General features: G+C 40.4%; 1 protein-coding gene across 2 annotated transcripts in view; it reads right to left on the bottom strand.

Moving 5' to 3' along the window:
• NEDD4 (NEDD4 E3 ubiquitin protein ligase) overlaps positions 1-18,944 on the bottom strand; it is a 128,675-nt gene that overhangs the window by 25,370 nt on the left and 84,361 nt on the right. For both annotated transcript variants that reach the window (XM_058665815.1, XM_058665816.1), the window contains 7 exons: positions 15,392-15,442; positions 13,893-13,954; positions 11,549-11,651; positions 6,468-6,634; positions 4,599-4,716; positions 4,342-4,509; positions 2,691-2,756 (listed from right to left, as the gene is read on the bottom strand). In XM_058665815.1, coding sequence (XP_058521798.1) covers positions 2,691-2,756; positions 4,342-4,509; positions 4,599-4,716; positions 6,468-6,634; positions 11,549-11,651; positions 13,893-13,954; positions 15,392-15,442 — 735 coding nt within the window. The remainder of the gene's footprint in view (positions 1-2,690; positions 2,757-4,341; positions 4,510-4,598; positions 4,717-6,467; positions 6,635-11,548; positions 11,652-13,892; positions 13,955-15,391; positions 15,443-18,944) is intronic.

Raw genomic sequence — 18,944 nt, 5'->3', positions numbered from 1 at the left:
ACTTTTAAATATTTTTTCTTTATTTGCTAGAGAAAGGAAGGACAGTGTGAGTGAGAAACACACAGAGAGGAAGAAGGAGGATGGGGGAGCGGAGAGAGAGAAAGAAAGAACTCTTCCAATTGGGTTCACTCCCCAAATATCTACAACAGCAGGGGCTGGGCCAGATTGACGGCAGCAGTCAGGAACTCCAGCTGGGCATGGCAGGTGGGTGCAGGGACCCAAGCACTTGGGCCACCCAGGACACATGTTTGTAGCAACCTGAAATCAATGGTGGAGCTGCGACTTCAACCAAGCACCCTGTGACGGGATGCAGGTGTCCAACGTGGCACTCTGGCCCCTGTGCTAAATGTCCACTGTCCTTTGTGAACCCACTTCACTCTTGCAGGCTTGGCATGGCTTCCCTTAAGGGCCCGAGTGGATCTGGAGCGCCTCCACTAGCCCCTTCACGCAGGGCACTGTTCACAAGGTACACAGCAGCTGCTGGCGCCGCACTGACAAGCAGCATGGGATGTCAGATGGCAAATAATACAATCCCAAGTTGCCATGTTTTCCGGACATCTGTCAGCTGGTGACTAAATGAAGTGTAACATCTTCTATACAGAGACGTGCAGGGACATGGATGGAGCTGAGAGCCGGTGTGCTGTGCGAGAGGCCGGGCACATCAGACTGCTGACCCTGGGAGTACCTCTCCCTGAAAGTCGGACTACGGTGGCAGTGGGGAAGAGAAGATGCAGGTTCCCAGGGAAGTGCATGAGGTGCAGGGGAGGGCTTTTCTGTTTCACTTGCAGTGACATGTGTAGTTTTCAAATTCATGCAACCATACCCTCACTTTTATGCTATGTAAATTGTAACTCGAGAAAGCTGAGAGACTTGTTGATCAGCCTACCAGGAACAGAAAGCCTGCTGCACTCAGTGGTCGTGGCACAGTGGGTTAGGCTGTCACTCGGGATGCTGGCATCCCAAATCCAAGCCTGGCTTCAAGTTCTGGCCCTTCTGTCTCTGATCCAGCCTCCTGCTCATGTGCCTGGGAAGGCAGCAGATGACGATCCCAGTGCTCTGACTCCTGTTAACCATGCGAGAGACCTGGATGAAGCTCCAGGTTCCTGGCTTCTGCCTGACCTGGGCTCTGGCTGTTGTGGTCATGTGGAGGGTCAGTCAGTGGATGGAAGATCTTTTTTTCTCTCACCTCCTTTCTCAGCCTCTCCCTCTGTCCCTAGCTCTTAAAAAACAAGCAATAGACAAATCTTACAAATGATCCCACTTCTTTGGGGAACACTGTCATTCAATGGGAAAGGCTGCATTTGGGCAGGCTGGAGCACACTGCCAGGTGCCGTGGAAGACACCATGCCCTCTGCTTCAGCAGGCTTTGGGCTGAGGAGACAGAGGGGACATAAGTCAGGGTCAGGCTCACGGAGGAGGCATCGGCCCTCAGGTGGTGGTCAGTGTTGGCTGCCCAGGCAGGTACCCCTCCTTGCTCAGCTCAGGACCTGTGTCCTTGTCTCACACCACAGCTTTTGCCGGGGGGCGGGTGAGTCAGTATCAGGCTGAGCGTTTTGGAGACCTTACACCCCCTACACAGCGACTTTGAAAAGAGCAAACACCAACCGTACTTTTCAAAATGACAAAGGGTAGGTGAGTATAGCAAGGAGGCCCTTTCCAGGTGAGAAGTGTAGCACATCGGGCTGGCAGGAGGAGGGGATCGGCCCATGGCAGCAGCCCGTGGGTAAGGACGGGAGGGAGGGCAGCAGGGCTTTCTGCACGGAGCTCAGAAAGGAGGGCTGCCCAGGAAGTGTTAAGTTCTTTAATGTATGCATCTGAAAGGTAGAGTCATGGGTGGGGGTGAGAGGCAGAGGAGCGGTTTCCCACCTACTTGTTCACTCCCTCAGTGGTCTCAAGAGCTATGGTTAGTGCAGGTTGAAGCCAGGAGGCAGACACGCCATATCTGGGCTTCCAAGTCAGTGCAAGGAACTCAGTTGCTTGAGAAACTACTCCCATGTGCATTAGCAGGGAGCTGGTTTGGAACCAGCACTCTAATATGGGATGTGGGCATCTCAAGTGGTGGCCTAACCTGCTGTGTCACAAAGCCTCCCCCTTAGCTGTGATGGTCCCAAGCTGCTGTCATGCTGGCATTATCCCTGAGGAGGAGACAGAAGACCTGCAGCCAGCACGGTGCTCCAGCTGACGAGCCCAAGTCACACCTGCAGTCCCCAGCACTTGGACTTGACTTCACTACACACACATACACTAGATATTTATGTATACATATATACATGTTTATTTTTAAAAATTTGAGTGGGAGATACACACAGAGAAGGAGAGGAGAGCAAGAGGGAATGAGAGGAAAGAAAAAGACAGGGAAGAGAAAAAACACCTGACACTCAAGTAGAACTCTCATCCACTGGTTCACTCCCCACATATGATAGCCAAGACTTGGCCACTTGAAGCCCAAGTTGGGAACTCAATCTGAATCTCCCTGTGGGTGCCAGGCATTCAAATTCTTCCGTCATCATAGCTAATTTCTGGGGTCTACAAGGACAGGAACCTAGAATTGGGAACAAAGTTGGAATGGAACACAGGCATTGCAACGCTGGGAACACAGGCACCTGACAGTTTCATGGCTCAGCGTGAGCCATCCCCACTTGCTGAGTTTACAACTTTACTGTGGACTAGGATCAGAGGACAAAACTCACCACAGGAAGTGCAGGCTGTTCCTCAAAAGAATAGGCTTGCAAGCTGCCTCTTCTGCTGGAATGATTCTTATAGAAACAGAAAGAGGGCACCTCAGATCCTGGCACTGCAACACCTCTCCCTCCCCCACCCCAGAAATGATCAGGAGTGTAGAGGAAGTGATGTTGGGGAGGTAGAGCCTTGCTCAACATCATGGCTGACACCTCTGCATGCCTCCCTCTGGGCCACGTCGCCTCTTGGACACCTGTTCTTGCATGTCTGACAAACATCCCCTCCATTTGGGTATCCGAAGCAAGATCCAGATTCCCCATCCACACTTTATCAACCTTGCTCCTTCTCTGGCTATTCTCACTTTTGCAGGCAGCAGCCAAGCCCATCCAGTCTCTTTCCTATGTGCACTCAGACACCCTGTCCCACTTTAGCTCACCTTCACCGTGTAATGGCACTAGCTCGAAGGTGTCCTGGTGTCAAGCACTCCTCCCCGCAGTCCGCTCTCCACCTTGCAAGCAGCAGCCAGAGAGCATGGGCTCTGCAGCGTGCACGTGTCCTGTCGTGCTCTACAAGTGCCCAGAACCCCGTTCTGGGGTCTGTAGCACCTGTCTCATCCTCCTCACTTCAGCCACTCCCTGCCTTACCACCTGACCCTGAACCTCCCTGGAAATCCCACTGCCTTTCTTTCCTTGTGTCTCCCCATCCATGCTGTTGTCACTGTTCTGAATTATCTGAGTTTTGTTGTTTAATGGCACCAAACTGCATTCTTTATAATAACGAAACATGTTAATAATATCTGCCTTTTTCTTTGTTCATCATAGCTTCAGCTGAGACACACTGCAATGGATGAAGGCAGACCTCTCTCTCTCTGAAACCAGGCAGGCTGCTCAGACTGTTGGCTTCACGTTCATGGCTGGTGGAGGAAGGGTGGAGGATGGACTCTAAGAGGTAAGCCAGGTGATGGGGTTTGGCTACTGGGAGGGCATGTTCACACATGGTTCCTGTAAGGAGGTGGGTTATTATCTGAGTTTAGGTTTAGCCCAGTGTCGCTTTCAGCTTTCTGGTCACCAGGTGAGTCATTTTTCCATGCCCAGCCTCCCTGAGATGCCCGTCTGTGGAGCTTCCCGACCCTGAACTGTAACCTTAACTGGAAGCTTAAATAAACTGTTTCTTTCCCAAGAAGTATTTTCAAGTAAAGGAATACAGACTAACATATACACAACTCCAATATTCCCCTTGCTTCTTCGCAGCATCCAACAAACAGCAGAGGCCCATGTGTGTGTAAGGCTCTCCTCAGAATCACATGCATGTACCCAACTCCTTTAAGTCTTCTCCCACAGCCTCTTACCAACACACTGATGGCTGTGTGTTCTCCCTTGCTAAGTCAGTAGCCCAACTTGCTCAATTGCATGTGTGTTCCTGGTGGGTTCTGGACAGATATCACTGACATGGCAAACATTTAGACGCTACTGGCAATCTGGACTACCATGGTTCTATTTCATACTATTAGGGAGGATATTTCTAAGATGATCACACTGGAGAGTCCCCAAGTCCCCAACATACTATTACATGCTACTTAGAACTTCGTGTAACAGGTGCTAGATAGAATAGTGTGTGTTCTATAAAACCCCAAAGTTATTACAAGATCTAAGAGCATCTTACTGAGCTGGGTACGTGTGGGCTGGTGGCTGAAGTTCCAGAAACAGCAAGTCTGGCATTCAATTCTTCTGCAAGATGAGTCTGAACATTCAAGTGACTGGATGGTGGAAGGGACGGAGAGGTGTGATTGCCATACGGGGTGGCTTCATCTTCTCGTATGATTTCCCAGTTCTGAAATGACCAGAACAAGTTTGAGCCACCCATAGCTTTACATTTCTATAAAGCAAGCCCATTATCCAGAACAAGAAAATGACTTAGACCTCAGGAGACTCTCGGTGGTCAGTACTTTCTGTTTCCTCGGATATCTGCCGCCTGGTGGTAAATGCACGCTGTGCTTGGAGTTGAATGTCGCCATTTTCAGCATCTGTTAGGCTGTCCCTTGATTGGAAGTATAAAAAGACACCAATCATATGCTAAGGTAGTTCAAGTGATACTCAAAGATTCTGCAAGCACTTAAATAAAATACCATTATTTGATCAGAATCTACTGTTTTGGGCCAAAGGCTATTATCAACATGCCCAAATCAAGCCATACTCCAGTACATCCAATGTACTTCATGGAATTAAAGTTTTTGTGAAAATATAGAACACATCTCACTTTGATATTTCATTTCACAACTGTATCTAAAATAATGTTTGGTACATCTGGGTACTCCAGAAGCATTTGTTTAATAAACCACTTCCTGAATTTATTATTGTGCCACATATCACAGGAATAAAATTTAAAGCAGCTTTAGAGGTATTTTCTAGAACTGGTATCAAGCCGGAAGTAGGGTTTTCCATCCAAGAATTCAGAAGGCAGAGTGAAACAGAGTCCAAGGACTCTGTAACAAAAAGCTTCATAAATGATGCCATTAAGAGCTTATCTGTTTTTGCTCATTGGCAGTCATGAGTGTGGTCTGAAAAGAACAGTGATAAAAGCTTCAGAAACATGTCATAAATCAGCCTGAACACTTTAGCCAGTCATAAGTTTTTTTTTTTTTAACACTAACTACTTGTATTTAGTAAATCAGATTGTCAGGCAAATTATCTTTTATTCAAATATTTAATAAGAAATTTATTTAATTTATCACATTTATTTTATTTCATATAAGCTCAGGATAGTCTGAGGGCAAGTCCTTTCTGTGCTGAGGCTGGCGAGGACACCATTAGCACAGATGCTGCTAAGGGAAAGCTCCAGGGTTTCCCCTGCAAGTATTGATCTTGGTTCCAGGCAGACAACACCAGCCACACTGCAAGAAATCTGACTGTGCTCAACTCAGTAGGCCACAAAATTGAGGTATGCCAGAGAGCAACTCTGCAGAATTTTCTGGTGGCTTCATGTTTACAGTCTGCATGCCCTTCTACAGTGGTCAAAGCCTCCGGGCCACGAAGGACCTGGATTGTTGATTCGCTTTGTAAAGTTCTTGGCATGTATCAGATACAATACATCAAAGCCACAAATTAGGAAGCTGATGGGCACCTAAGAAAAATTCTAAGTCTACGTTAAACAGGAGAAGATTAAAAAAAGACTTCATCAGGTTCTATGGGAGAAAAAGTGGAAGAGAGTTTGACAATAAATATGAATTGTGGGCGAATTTGTAAATTTACTCTGATGATAGTGAAAGAAAAATGTCTCAAGGGGATGTGAGTTGAGAAATTTAAAGAAAGTGATTCTCTTTTTGATTTGGTGCCTACTGGGTTACATGTTAGTAAGACCAGACTGCCAAATGGGCACTAAACATATCACCTTTATTTTTAAGCCCTTTATATTTTACAAGTAATTTGTAAACAAGGTCCTGAAGATAGTAACACTTTATATTTTAATAACGATATAAAACCTCAGAAGTTTAAGAAACAAATCTAAAGAGAAATGTACTATTTGGAGCTACATTAGTAATCAACGGTTTATTAAGAGGAAGAAATAATGATTGGAGTAGTATCCGTGATTCCGATAATTTCGAATAGTATCAAATCATTAAGAAAAAAGAATCAGCCAAAATAATATTGTTAAAGTCCTGAGCTCCAAATTCCTGGTGTTCATGCCATGTAGATAGATCCCAATGATGGTGTTACGAAATACGACTTCAAAAGGAAAATTCGTAGTCAAGCTGTACCCAGAGTACGGGTATGGAAGCCAGCAGCACTTACTGAGGGGTTGGTCGTTTCCACTGTGTCCTTCTTGATTCATGGTTTACATAGTAGGTCCTTCCCAGGATATCCTGCCTCTCTTCCCATCCTGGAGGTAGAGGGGCAGGTTCCTGTTGCTGTTGCAAATGGCAAGCAGCATCTGGTTGGTCCAAAACAACCCAGCCAGGCTGGCAAACAGAACAGACACAATCAAGCTGGTGTTTGACTTCTAAACCTTAAATGCTACAGGAAATTTAAAGACATTTGAAATATTTAGCTCTAGAAAGTTCGGCAGAGACATGATGAGTACACTGTCAAACTTTCAAAATTACAATATGGATATTGGACATGTAAGCGCAAGACAAAAATATGAACTTTATGATAATGAAGACTTTTCTGGGAAGATTTTGTTTATACCTTTTTGAATGTTTTTCAAAAAAATTTTTTAAAGTATATTTAGCAAATAAAAAAAGCCAAAAGGCAATTAAGTAATGATGCAAAGAAAGCACGGTGAAAGAAACAATTTAATCTGGTGTAACTCTAGGCTGTTCTCTAAATTACAAGCAACCGAACAGAGGACAAGAATCCCATCACTCTCTCTCCTGGAGGTGTGCCTACTCTAGCGAAAGCATCTTGATTATGGCAGAAATCAGCAGTTACATAAAAAAAAACCTATTAGTTAATAGCTAACTTTATGACAAAAATGAGCAAGTGAGTTAGAAGTAATTGCTGTAATGAACTCTCTAGCAACCAGTCATTCTGATTCTTTTGTCTGATTCTTCTTCTTTCTGGATCAAGGAAAGGCATTATGGCCAGATTATAAAAGTCCACAAAATATTTTAAAAAATGTTCTGGACATGTGGTTTCTTACAGACTAGAAAGAGGCAAAATGCACAGGAAGCTTTAGCTAGCTTAAAGGAAGGAGCAGCAAGTCTAAAACATGCTTTGTTATGAGAAATGTCATAATTGCGAAGACGGTAGGAAAGAGGTTCTACCAAGCACCCGTATACGGTTAGGAAAGCATCAGGAAATAGGCCAGGAAAAAAAAAAACGTTAAAATCCTCCTAACAGTATATGAAAGAGGACCTGAAGGTTAAGGGAAGATACAGTAATGACTTTGGCTATGAAAATTCAGCCTTCTGGAGTTCTCAGTACTTTCAAACTTAATCCACAAATTTGCCAAGATTTTGACAAAATTAAATTATGGATTTTAAAGAAAAATAATGAAGCAAGCCAATTTGCAAGTTCAATTAGAAACACAAACAAGGAAGAACCACTAGCACAAATCAAAAAAGGAAGAGCAAGCAGAGATTAGCTTTAATGAATGAAATGTAATAAGCCACAATAATTAATGTTGTGTGGCATGCATGCACGCGATGACAGACAGCTCAGGAGAACAGATTTAATAGCCCAGAAAGAGTCAAATACAAGAGAACTTAATATATGATAAAGACATTTCAAATTTGTAGGAATACAGGTTTAGATGGCTTAGAAAATGGGTAACCACCTGGGGTTAAGAAAGTTAACATGCATCCAACTGTCACTGCTCTCAGCAAGATTTAAATTACAGGCTGAGTAATGCATAAGTGCTAAATATCTAAAGAGTACTCTGGGAAATTTTTACAATATTTCTAAGTTGTAAAGGGGAGATCAAATCCCGAGGATCTAAGAGAAGATCCACAAATGTAGCTACAAACTCCCCACATTTGTATATGGCAAAACCATAAAGTCAAAGTTGAAAACAATGATGAATTAGGAAACATTTTTGGTATTAGGAGAAGCAAAGAACAGTTTCTTTAATATTTCCAGAATTGCTGGTTCAGACACTAGAGAGTCTGCAGGGAATGACTGGGGGTGTAGCGGGTGGCTCAGAAGGCGGGAGAGAAATTTCTTGTGCTGGAGGCTGGACCGGAACAGGAGGAGTCAGGCAGAGGAGCCCTGCGAGGAATGGTCCTGGCCGCAGGGAGGAAAGGATGGGGGCACATCTACACCGGCTGGCTCAGACCAGAGGTTATGGACAGACGTAAGAGCAGGGAGGAGGTGGAAAAGAATTCTTTTTGGAAACAAGATCTGGATAGAAAGTAAAACTGATTCCCACTCTATCTCACCCTGTTGTTTTTACTTCCATAGGAACTGATTTCTCGTTAATCCCAGGCTCTTTCATGCCAAGCTGTGTCTCCCTCTACAGTCACCTTTCCTCTCTCTCCCTTCTTCATCTTGTTTCCCTTGTTAAACGATCCTAATGGAGAACACGCTATTAACCCAAAACTAGTCTTCCATATATTGAATCTGATTTTATTCTTCTGGTCTCCATTTCAAAATGTAATGACTTCAGTTTTTAAATTTCACTCTTTTTTTTTTAAAGATTTTTTTTTTTATTGTTATTGGAAAGCCGGATATACAGAGAGGAGGAGAGACAGAGAGGAAGATCTTCCATCCAATGATTCACTCCCCAAGTGAGCCGCAACGGGCCGGTGCGCACCAATACGATGCCGGGAACCAGGAGTCTCTTCCGGGTCTCCCACGCGGGTGCAGTGTCCCAAAGCCTTGGGCCGTCCTTGACTGCTTTCCCAGGCCACAAGCAGGGAGCTGGATGGGAAGTGGAGCTGCCGGGATTAGAACCGGCGCCCATATGGGATCCCGGGGCATTCAAGGCAAGGACTTTAGCCGTGAGGCCACGCCGCCGGGCCCATAATTTCACTCTTAAAATGATCTAAAAATGTATCTGTGGAATACTGACAATGACTATTTTCATGTAAAATTAATGAAGTATATGAACATAAGGCTTACCACTACAGCTGTAAAGGATTATAAAAATATTCAGAGCCTAGGATACCGGTACCAAAAGAATATTTCTTTGAAAGCTAAGATTTTTCTCTTCAAGAGCTTTTTATTGCGTTATCCTAGCAAATTTTAGGAGAGAAAGAAATATTCATTTATTGAAGGATCTTTTTTTTAAAATCTCATTTCTAGTTTAAGGAAAGTACACTCGAACATTCAAGTACCATTTAGAAAGGCTGAGTTTTCATGTTTCTGCATAGCGTTCCTCCTATTAAAATAATAGTCTCAGAATCAGTGAACCTTAATAACAGACCTCAAAACTAATATGCAAGTATCCACACTTTAACAAATGGTGTCAGAAAGACATTCAGAACTACAACAAATGTTGTTCATCTTTAAAATAATCCAGTTTTGCCATATACAAAGTTGCAAAGATACAAAAAACACATGTTCCCTTGACTATTACAGCCAGGTTCTACTAAGGAATACAAACTGCCTAGGAGTGAGCCAGTCTCTATTCAAGATGGCAAGTGTTTTCCTTGCATCACAGAATTTTATGTATTCAGTCCTAAACTATATGGCAGAGAGCCGGGCCAGGCTTCTCTGGTCGTCACCTCCGTAGAAGATAAATAAGCACAGATCCGTGTGTTCGAATTCCAAGGGCCTTTCATAAATAAACTCCCACATGCTTATTACATCTCCTGAAACGAGAAGGTGCAGTCCCAGGGGATTCAAACCTTGAGATATGAGACTATAGAATGCAGTTCAGCAGCCCTTCCCACGGAATGAGCTACCTGGGATACTGCGTGTGTATGTGGGAAGCGCATGGAGCAGGTTACTAAATAATGAAATGCTGTTACTAAATAAAGGATTTTCTTTCTTGGTACTAGCCATCCTTCATCTCAAACACACGTTTCATTATGCAAGACATCCTGTGCATTGGAATGCTAGGTAGAGAAACTTCTACCCAACAAATACCTTTAAAACTTTAAAAGTGATCATTGTAAGAAAAGTTGGAGAAATGGGTAAGAAAAAATATGTAATCAAGTGAGCATAGATATTGGAGAGGTTAACAAGTTCTCTGACGGTCACACCAAAGGTTTTTTTTATACCATATGATCTGAAGAAAAAAGTTCTTTCCTCCTATTACTATAAATCCCCTCACAAAATATAATGTCACTAGTGCATTGAAAAATTCCCAGAATATTTTGTTGCAAACTGCCTATTCTAGCGCTTTCTTTCTTCAGGCACATGTGCTAGTGAATTCAAGCCCAGTGCACTAGGAGCAGAGTCTAGTTTTATGGCCCGATGGAGACAAAAGCAGACCTTCAAAGAGGCAAGACTGTTGAGGAAGGCACCAAAAGAACGCCCAGTAGTGGAGAGGACGGTGCGGCAACACTTCAGGGGCTGGGACTGAGCTCTGCCTCTCCTTGGGATCCAGTTTTCTGCTAATGCACACCCTGGGAGAGGATGAGTCAAGTATTTGGGTCTTTGTTCTCAACATGGGAGACCTCCGTGGATTCCTGGCTCTTAGTTTTGGCCTGGCCCAAGCCTGCCTGTTGAGGATGCAGAGAGAACAAGTGACTAGATACAGCTTTCCTTTCTTTTCTTTCTTTCGTTCTCTCTCTCCCTCTCTCTTTCTCCTTCCTGTTCTTCCTTTTTCTTCCTTTCTTTCCTCCCTCTCTTCCTTCACCCCCTCCTTGCCTTCCCTTTCTCCTTCCTTCTTTTCTTTCTTCTCTCTACTGGTGGCAGACTTGACAATGGGGTCCAAATGCATTCCAAACACATTCTCTCCAACCTCTTCACTTACCAGGGCTCAGCACAAACGCTTCAGTTGGCCATTCCTCTTAGCCTGCTGCCCATGAAAACTGCCCCAAATATATCTGGCTTTTTATTAGTTCACTTATGTTCTCTGCCTCTTTTTCCTTTCTAAGAGGTCCCATGTCAGGATAGGAAAAGTAATACATATTAGATGCCCCTAAAAAGAGCTCCTAATCAGTGGAGTTCCTCAAAATATCCACATATTTAACTTGTAAATATGAAGCTGTGTTCTTAATTTAAGGGACAACATGGCATAATTTTAGAACTCTGAAAATTAGAGACTGTGTATGACTTAATTACAAAAATGCTTTAATCTTTAAGCATAAGGACTGTTCATTTCCACAGAAATATCCCAAGATGAAAGAAACTGTTAGCGAATGTTTGGGTGAAACAAATGTTCAGTTAAATTTTACTGAATAAAGTTATTTTTCTTTAGAGTATAATCAAGATGAAATGAGATATTTCCTTCATGATGCAACCAAATATTTATAAAATCTCACCTCTAATTCCTCAGCCTGTTCTGCGTTATCATCTTCTGAGCCACTGGTTTTAGGTAAATAAGTCATTTTTAGTCTCAGATAACCTTTAACTCTTGATTTGTGACTGTAGAAAAGAAAACAATTATTCATAACACTTTAATGCTAATAAGAAAAGCACTCATTTAATGGGAGTTTTCTGAATAGCAACCAGGGCACTTACATACACAAGTTCAAGTGTGGAAGATATCTAAGAAAAGGAACAGATGATTGATAAAAAGGAAACGCAGATAAATAAATAACTATCACTAAATAAGATGCTAAGGACGCTTAACAGAAAGCTCAGAGAGAATTTCAGAAGGAAGCTAGGAGTTGAGGCTAGAAGATTGGGCAGGATTTCAATCTGCAGCAGTTGTGGGGTGGGGAGGAAGGCACAAGAGTGGAAGGAAGAGCCCCAAACCAGGAAACAGACAGGAAATATGAGGTGTAATTAAGGAAATAGCAGTAGTCGAGTCTGGCTGAATTACAAGGCATATAAAGGAAGTAAGATGATTTCAGCTGCAGGGAGGAAGGGATTTTGAGACTTGAGTTTGCCTGTGTTGGGACGCCCCGGAGAATGCCTGCACTAGAGAGCATGCTCAGAAATGACCTGGCCTTTCTGCAGAGGACAACAGGAAGGCAGAGAACACCACCTGTCAACACAAACTACCACCTTGCTTTAACAGCTGTCGGAGTCTGCTGTATTATCATTGTCCTAATCTGTTTTCATACTCTGTGAAGTGCACTGTGCAAGCTAAAGGTTGCTCTCCACTATAGGCACACTTTGAATTTCTTCTGAAATTTGGCTTTGGTAATATTTTCATTTAAGACTTAATTCTCTCTATTGTCCTCATGAATTCTAGCACCTAAGGCTTAATTACAAAATCTTTGTTTATCCTAACTCTGTATGGTTTTAATTTTCATAGATGTTGGTTATCTTTCTAAACAAACAAGCCATAATCCTGAACATTTATTTATTTAAGGGTTTTGAACACTTTTATTGCTATAAGAGGCTGTTGCAAAAAAAAAAGGTTCACATAATGTTTTACTGAAATATTTCTCTATAAACCTATGCTTTGTATCTTTCCAACCAGGAAATATGTCCATGGATTTTGATCTAACAAAACTTAAGCAGAAAGAATTATATATCTCCTTTCTAGAAAAAAATGTGCTTTTGCATCTGTAACAATGCAGATAAGAAAGGCACAAATTATAATACATTTTTGAAGATGAAAATACTAAAACGCAATTGACAAAGAGGCAAGTTACTAGGGCATTAGAGAAGAAATATCAATTTTTTGTATGCAGGTATCTCAACCATTCTAAAGGGAAGGAAAGAGACATGCCAGACTCATATTTGAATTGAATATGTGATTTCTTTTATAGAGAGTAAACACCGCCATATACATCCTGTCACTGTTGTTCAATGTTTATATTATGAGAAGTGACGTAAAAATCATTTCAACTGAAAATTCTTACTAGGTCACATCAATACATTTTCCAAACATTTTCTTTGCGGATTTAACTATGCATAACGTATTCTAAGTGCAGTTAATTGCATACTGGTTGTCAACCTGAAATAATGTTTTAATGTCTTTGAAGGAGTTATATAGCTCTAATAAAGAATCCGTTGATAGTTAAAAAAAACAAGTATAGATTAGTTTTAACTGCTTTATCTGAACTTTTTGATAATTAATCCACCTATGTTTTGACTAGCTTTTGATTGATTCTCAGAAGATGAAGAGTTTTACTTATAGGCTAAAGATTAAATTTTTTTCCCCAAATCCAGTATTTCTAATGAGGAAAATGAGATTATGAGCATCCCATTTGAGCTTTAAATTACAGTCTTCCATCATCTTATTAAAAAAAAATCTTCTAATCTGTTTTTATTAAAGTGTGTAAAATGCAATTGTGATGATTTTCTGAAAATGGCTTTGTAAGTATCAACTTGGTGTTCACTTTATATGAACTGATTTTTCTGGTTTTTTTTTTAATCAGAGTGTTTTCTTAATGTTTTGTTTTCTTTTATGGCAAAGTTATCTAAACGTTATGATGTAAAATAACAGAAAAACTTAAATTTCTAGTTCAATAGATCCTAAGAGGGAAAAACCTTTTTGAAATGGGTGTGACATGTTTCTGTATTTTCAATTTTTTTTTGCATTGAGCATATGCAACAAGATACAAATAATACTAAGCTTTAAAAATAAATAATGTAATACTTAGAAGCAGTTTTTAAAATAAAGGTTTAAACCTCAGTTTCCAAAAGGCTACTGTAAATTGTAACAAAGAGATAAAAAACTTAAGATGCTATGATTTTATATTTACTGACCTTCTTGGATGAAGAACAAAATCCTTAAATGTGTAAGGTCTCTCCATTCTGGGATTTTCTGTCTAGAATAAAACAGTGGGTTTTCAAGATGGATCTATAACACCAAAAACATGTACTTATTGAGAATATTCACAAACTGTGCCCCAAGGATTACTTAAACTTAGAAGTGACAAAAAATAATGCTAGTTTATTAAGTGGCTATATGTGCTAACCTGACAGTGCTTCAATTTTCCCTTACAACAGGAATTTCAGCTGGCATCACAATTCAGTTTAAAACTTGCTGAACAGGTGAACTATGGAGCTAGAGAAGGTAAAAAGAATAAGGCAAAAGACAGTACAGAGCAGTTTCAATGTTGGAACCCAAAGGAATATGGGTACATACAGAGCTGGCTGCTTGGCTTGAGGTGGGCATAGGGACAGTTTTAGGAGAACCAAAAAGCAAACAGCCTGGAAAGTAAGACTGGATCCAATAGATTATTGGAAGTTGATAATTTATTCACACTGCAGAGCACCAATAAAACTCTTGGAAGTCTGATAGAAAAAATAAGTATTTTCTCTATCAAGGGAAGGTCCATTGTTTTACAAAATTATCACTTGCATCTCTGTTGTGTTTTGCGTCATAACCACCTCTTTTATCTTTACATTCTATTCTGGAATTTTTCAGACATTAGTTTACTTGGCCTTCTTTCTCCTCCTGGCTTACTTCTCTTTGTGCTCTGATCCATCCATGTTGACTAAAGTTCACTACTTGGCTGTTGGTTCTTAACTCTATTGTTTGGGCTGTCCTCTATTCTCAGATATTCTGCTGTTATTTGCATAGTGAAAGTTCTCCTTCACTCCAGGCAGGCCCTTTTCCCTAAATAATTTATTTTTGCAGCTCTTTTAGGTATACTCTTCAAATGTTCATTTTTTAAAATTGAAATTTAATACACATACAGATAAATCCTGTGTGCTTCAAAACAAACTGGTTTTTCCCCCACACTATTTTTTTCTAGCAATACCATCCTTAGCTTCCATGCTCAACCTGTATTTACTTTTTTCTTATTTTTTTCAACTTCCATGTGAGACACTTGATTAAAAAGTGCTTTATTATGAAGTGTTTCCTAAATCTGTTTTCCTTCATTGCTATACGTTGCTATGTATTGAGTCCAGACTTTCAATGTTTCATGATTATACTTCTGTATACTATTTTCACTTCTTTCTGTAAGCCTAGGTTGTGCCCATTCTAATTATTCAGTTATTATTTTCTAACCAATTATCCTTAAGTAATACTTAAGGAACTCCAACAAACTCTCTTGCCTTTCTATTTCTTATGGAGAAGTCTTGAAGAGAAAATTAGAATAAAAAATTGAGATAAAGTTTTCAGAAAATAATATATTCAAGAAATCAAAGCAATATTTATTTTATAATAAAATATTTACATTAATTATACTTTGTATATGTACTTACTAAATTAACAAATAAAAATGTAGTGTAAAAACAAAGACATTTATACCAACCGGTAATGGATAAAGGGGAACATCCACTTGACCTAGGAAATCATCTCTTGTCTATAAAAGAAGGAAGAAAAAATTAGATTAGAAATAGGAACCATTCCCTTAAAGGACTTTAATGAGCTATATCTGTCATTCAAACATAATGTGATTTTTTTGTTTCATCTGCTGCAACAATAGAAAACAGAAAGTAATGGGGTACATCCTCTAGGGATGACAAAACAGCATATTTTAGCTTACTCCTTCTGTAAATCATAATTTTACATTGAGAAAAACCATAAAATAATAATATAAATGCAAAATAGAGCAACAAGAAACAAGCAGAAACTAGAAGTGAAATATTTCAGATTAGCAAATGTAGCAGGTAGGATTCCTAATCATATGGAAACACTCCACAGCCACAGGGTGTGCAGTGTGTACAGTGAAAGCAGAAATGTCTAAGGTTATTGGTTTGAGAAGCTGAATGACCTAGTTTGGGGATGAGAACATAATTAGAAAAGAAGTGCAAAATCTCATAAAGGAAGATGTCATCAGAGATCTTATGATTCTATACATGAACTTTGCCCAAAGCCCTAACTCATCTTTGAACTGCTCAAGTGAGAGCCAGCAGCAACATGAAAGGATTAAGCACAGACTTCAGCTGATATTTAACAAAGCAGAGACAACATGTGGACTTCAGCTAAAATCAATGTTGTTTAGGAAAATATAATAAAACTCACAAGGTATTACACTGTTCAGTATACAGTAAAAGATTATTAGGCATGAAAACAAATGGAAATGTGTGACCCAGTATTAACAGAAAAAAAAAAAAAAACAAACAGAAACCAATCACAAAATGATCCAGATCTGGGATAAGCAGACAGAAATTGCAACAGCGCTATAGGTTGAGGAGGACTTGCCAGGGAAAACCTCGTGCAACATGTTTAAACTCTGATGTCTTAATATTAATGGTTGGTGTGAGATTCAGGGTGAAGACTTGATGTACAATCTGAGACACATCTCCTAGGAGGTGTTTAGGTCACTGGGGTATGCCTACAGAAGGTGGTTTTTCAGAGTACTGATTATTTCAGTTCAAGTTTGACGCAACTGCTCTCTGTTTCCTTCCTATTCAATAGAGCAATGCTCTGCATTCACAATTACCATGTTCCACCAGACACAGGACCATGGCAATACCTGATCCTGAACTGTAGCTTCCAAACAGTAAGCTGAAATAAATCTTTCCCAGGGTGTTCGGCATTGTAGCCTAGTGGCTAAAATCCTCACCTTGCATGCACAGAAATCCCAGATGGGTGTTGGTTCATGTCCCAGAGGCCACACTTCCGATCCTGCTCCCTGCTTGTGGCCTGGGAAAGCAGTCAAGCACGGCCCAAAGCCTTGGGACCCTGCACCTGTGTGGGAGACCCGGAAGAGCTCCTGGCTCCTGGCTTCGGATTAGCTCAGCTCTAGCGGTTGCGGCTGCTTGGGGAGTGAACCATTGGATGGAAGATCTTCCTCTCTGTCTCTCCTCCTCTCTGTATATCCGCCTTTCCAATAAAAACAAACAAACCCTACACCCGCATGGGAGACCTGGAGGAGGTTCCTGGTTGCTGGCTTTGGATTGGCTCAGTTCTGGCCATTGTAGTTACTTGGGGAGTGAATCATTGGTGAGGGTTCTTCCTCTCGGTCTCTCCTCTCTGTATATCTGACTTTTCAATAAAAAGAAATAAATTTAAAAAAATCTTTCCCAGGAAGTTGCTCTCATATTTTTAGCTAAGGTAACAGAAAGACTAATTCTAAATGCTATTTCTAGAGATGTTTAAGGACTTAGCAGGAAAACAAGGTCACAATGAATGAAAACATAGTGAGTCTCAGCAGTGACAGGCAAACTAAACGAGAGGCAGTAAAATGTGCACTTTATCATTGAACACACAACACATGAAATAAAAGTAAGTAGGTAGGCTCAATACATGATTAGAGATGATGGGAGAAATTTTGCAAGGACTTGAAGATGTATGAAAAGAATTTATCTAGCATGAAGAGTAAAGAGGCCTGATGGAACATTTTCAAGCAGTCTAGCACAAGTATTACTGGAGTCTCAGTAACAGGGTGAGAAGGATAGGGCAGAAAGGCTTTTGAAAAGGAAAGCAGTAAAAAATTTCCAATATTTGGAAATACATAAAATCAGCAATCTCAGTGTACTCAGCTTGGAAAAAAGAAAAAAAATGAGTAGACAGATCATTATTAAATACGGAAACTAAAAATAAAGAGAAAATCTTTAAAGTTACCAGACAGAATCAATATATTGCACACTGGGGGACAATACAAAGACTAGCTCAGTTCCCACCAAAAACAGTGGAAGCCAAGAGTCAAGAGAGTGACATCTCTTAAGCACAGAAAGAAAGGGAAAAAAAAACTTGAATTCTATAGCTAGCACGAAAATACTCATCAACAACTGTAGGAGGGATGCACAGCTCTCTCCTGCTACCCAGGATGCTACTTAAAATGCCTGCATCCATCCTCCAGGGCCTGGATTCCCTGTCTGCCTCCAGGTGCTGACTTCAGCAAAGCCTGGAAGGCAACGCTGGTCGCTCTGGTAACTGGGCTCCTGTCGCTCATACTGGACCTGAATTACCATTTCAGCACAAACACGGCTGTCATGGGCATTCAGAGGAGAGAAGAAGCAGAGAAGAGGGTTCTCTTTGTAACAAATAAATTAACACTTGAAAAAGCAAAGTAAATAGGTCTTTTGGCAAATCAAGACAAATTTCGTCATGAGCAGATCACACTCTGAGACACGAACAGCAAGGTTAAGAGGCACATCAGATGAAAATTCAGATTCAAAGGGGAAAAAATATGGAATACCAAAAATGGTAATATGTGAATAAATTAAAAATAGATCTCAATCTCTAAAGGACAAATTTCTATTTAGAAAAAGAATTATGTCACCATATTCTGGATTTGAAACAAACACGGAGATAATACAAATGACATCACACAGGAGACAGGTGTGATGACTTTCCAATAAAAAGAAATAAATCTTAAAAAAAAAACAAATCCCAGATTTTTTAAGATTCTTACAATTTGTATGAAGTGGTATGATTGATATAAATTAATCAACTGCTTGCAGAGTTAAAATCCAAGAATTAATACGCATTATCAAAAATGGATTGATTAATGCAACATAAGATAGAAAAATAAAAAAGGAGAAAATAAAAAAGCATATTTTGAGGATTAAGTCAAATAAATTATGACAAATTATAAATTTTAACTAGAGATTGTTAGCCTGAATAAAATGCAAGATTTATTACATGTTGTATAGAAAAGACATTAATCGTGATCATCATTTAAAAATTCAAGAACAATTTTAGTCTTTTTTTCATTTTCAAAACTTTAGATTTACCAAAAAACAGAAAAAAAACAGTACTGAAAACACCCATTTACTTTTCATCTAATTCCTCCAAATGTCAACACTTTAAATAAAAACAGGTAAGGATCAAAACTGGGAAAACTATTATCTAGTCTACAGCCTTTACCTGATTTTTCATGAACAGTTTTAGTAAGGATATATTCAGAATCTCAC

The sequence above is a fragment of the Ochotona princeps genome, chromosome 6, assembly GCF_030435755.1.
Source record: "Ochotona princeps isolate mOchPri1 chromosome 6, mOchPri1.hap1, whole genome shotgun sequence".
In the NCBI taxonomy this organism is placed as follows: Eukaryota; Metazoa; Chordata; class Mammalia; order Lagomorpha; family Ochotonidae; genus Ochotona; species Ochotona princeps.
Note: the sequence above shows the minus strand (reverse complement) of the source record. Positions and strands in the feature narration are given on the sequence as shown.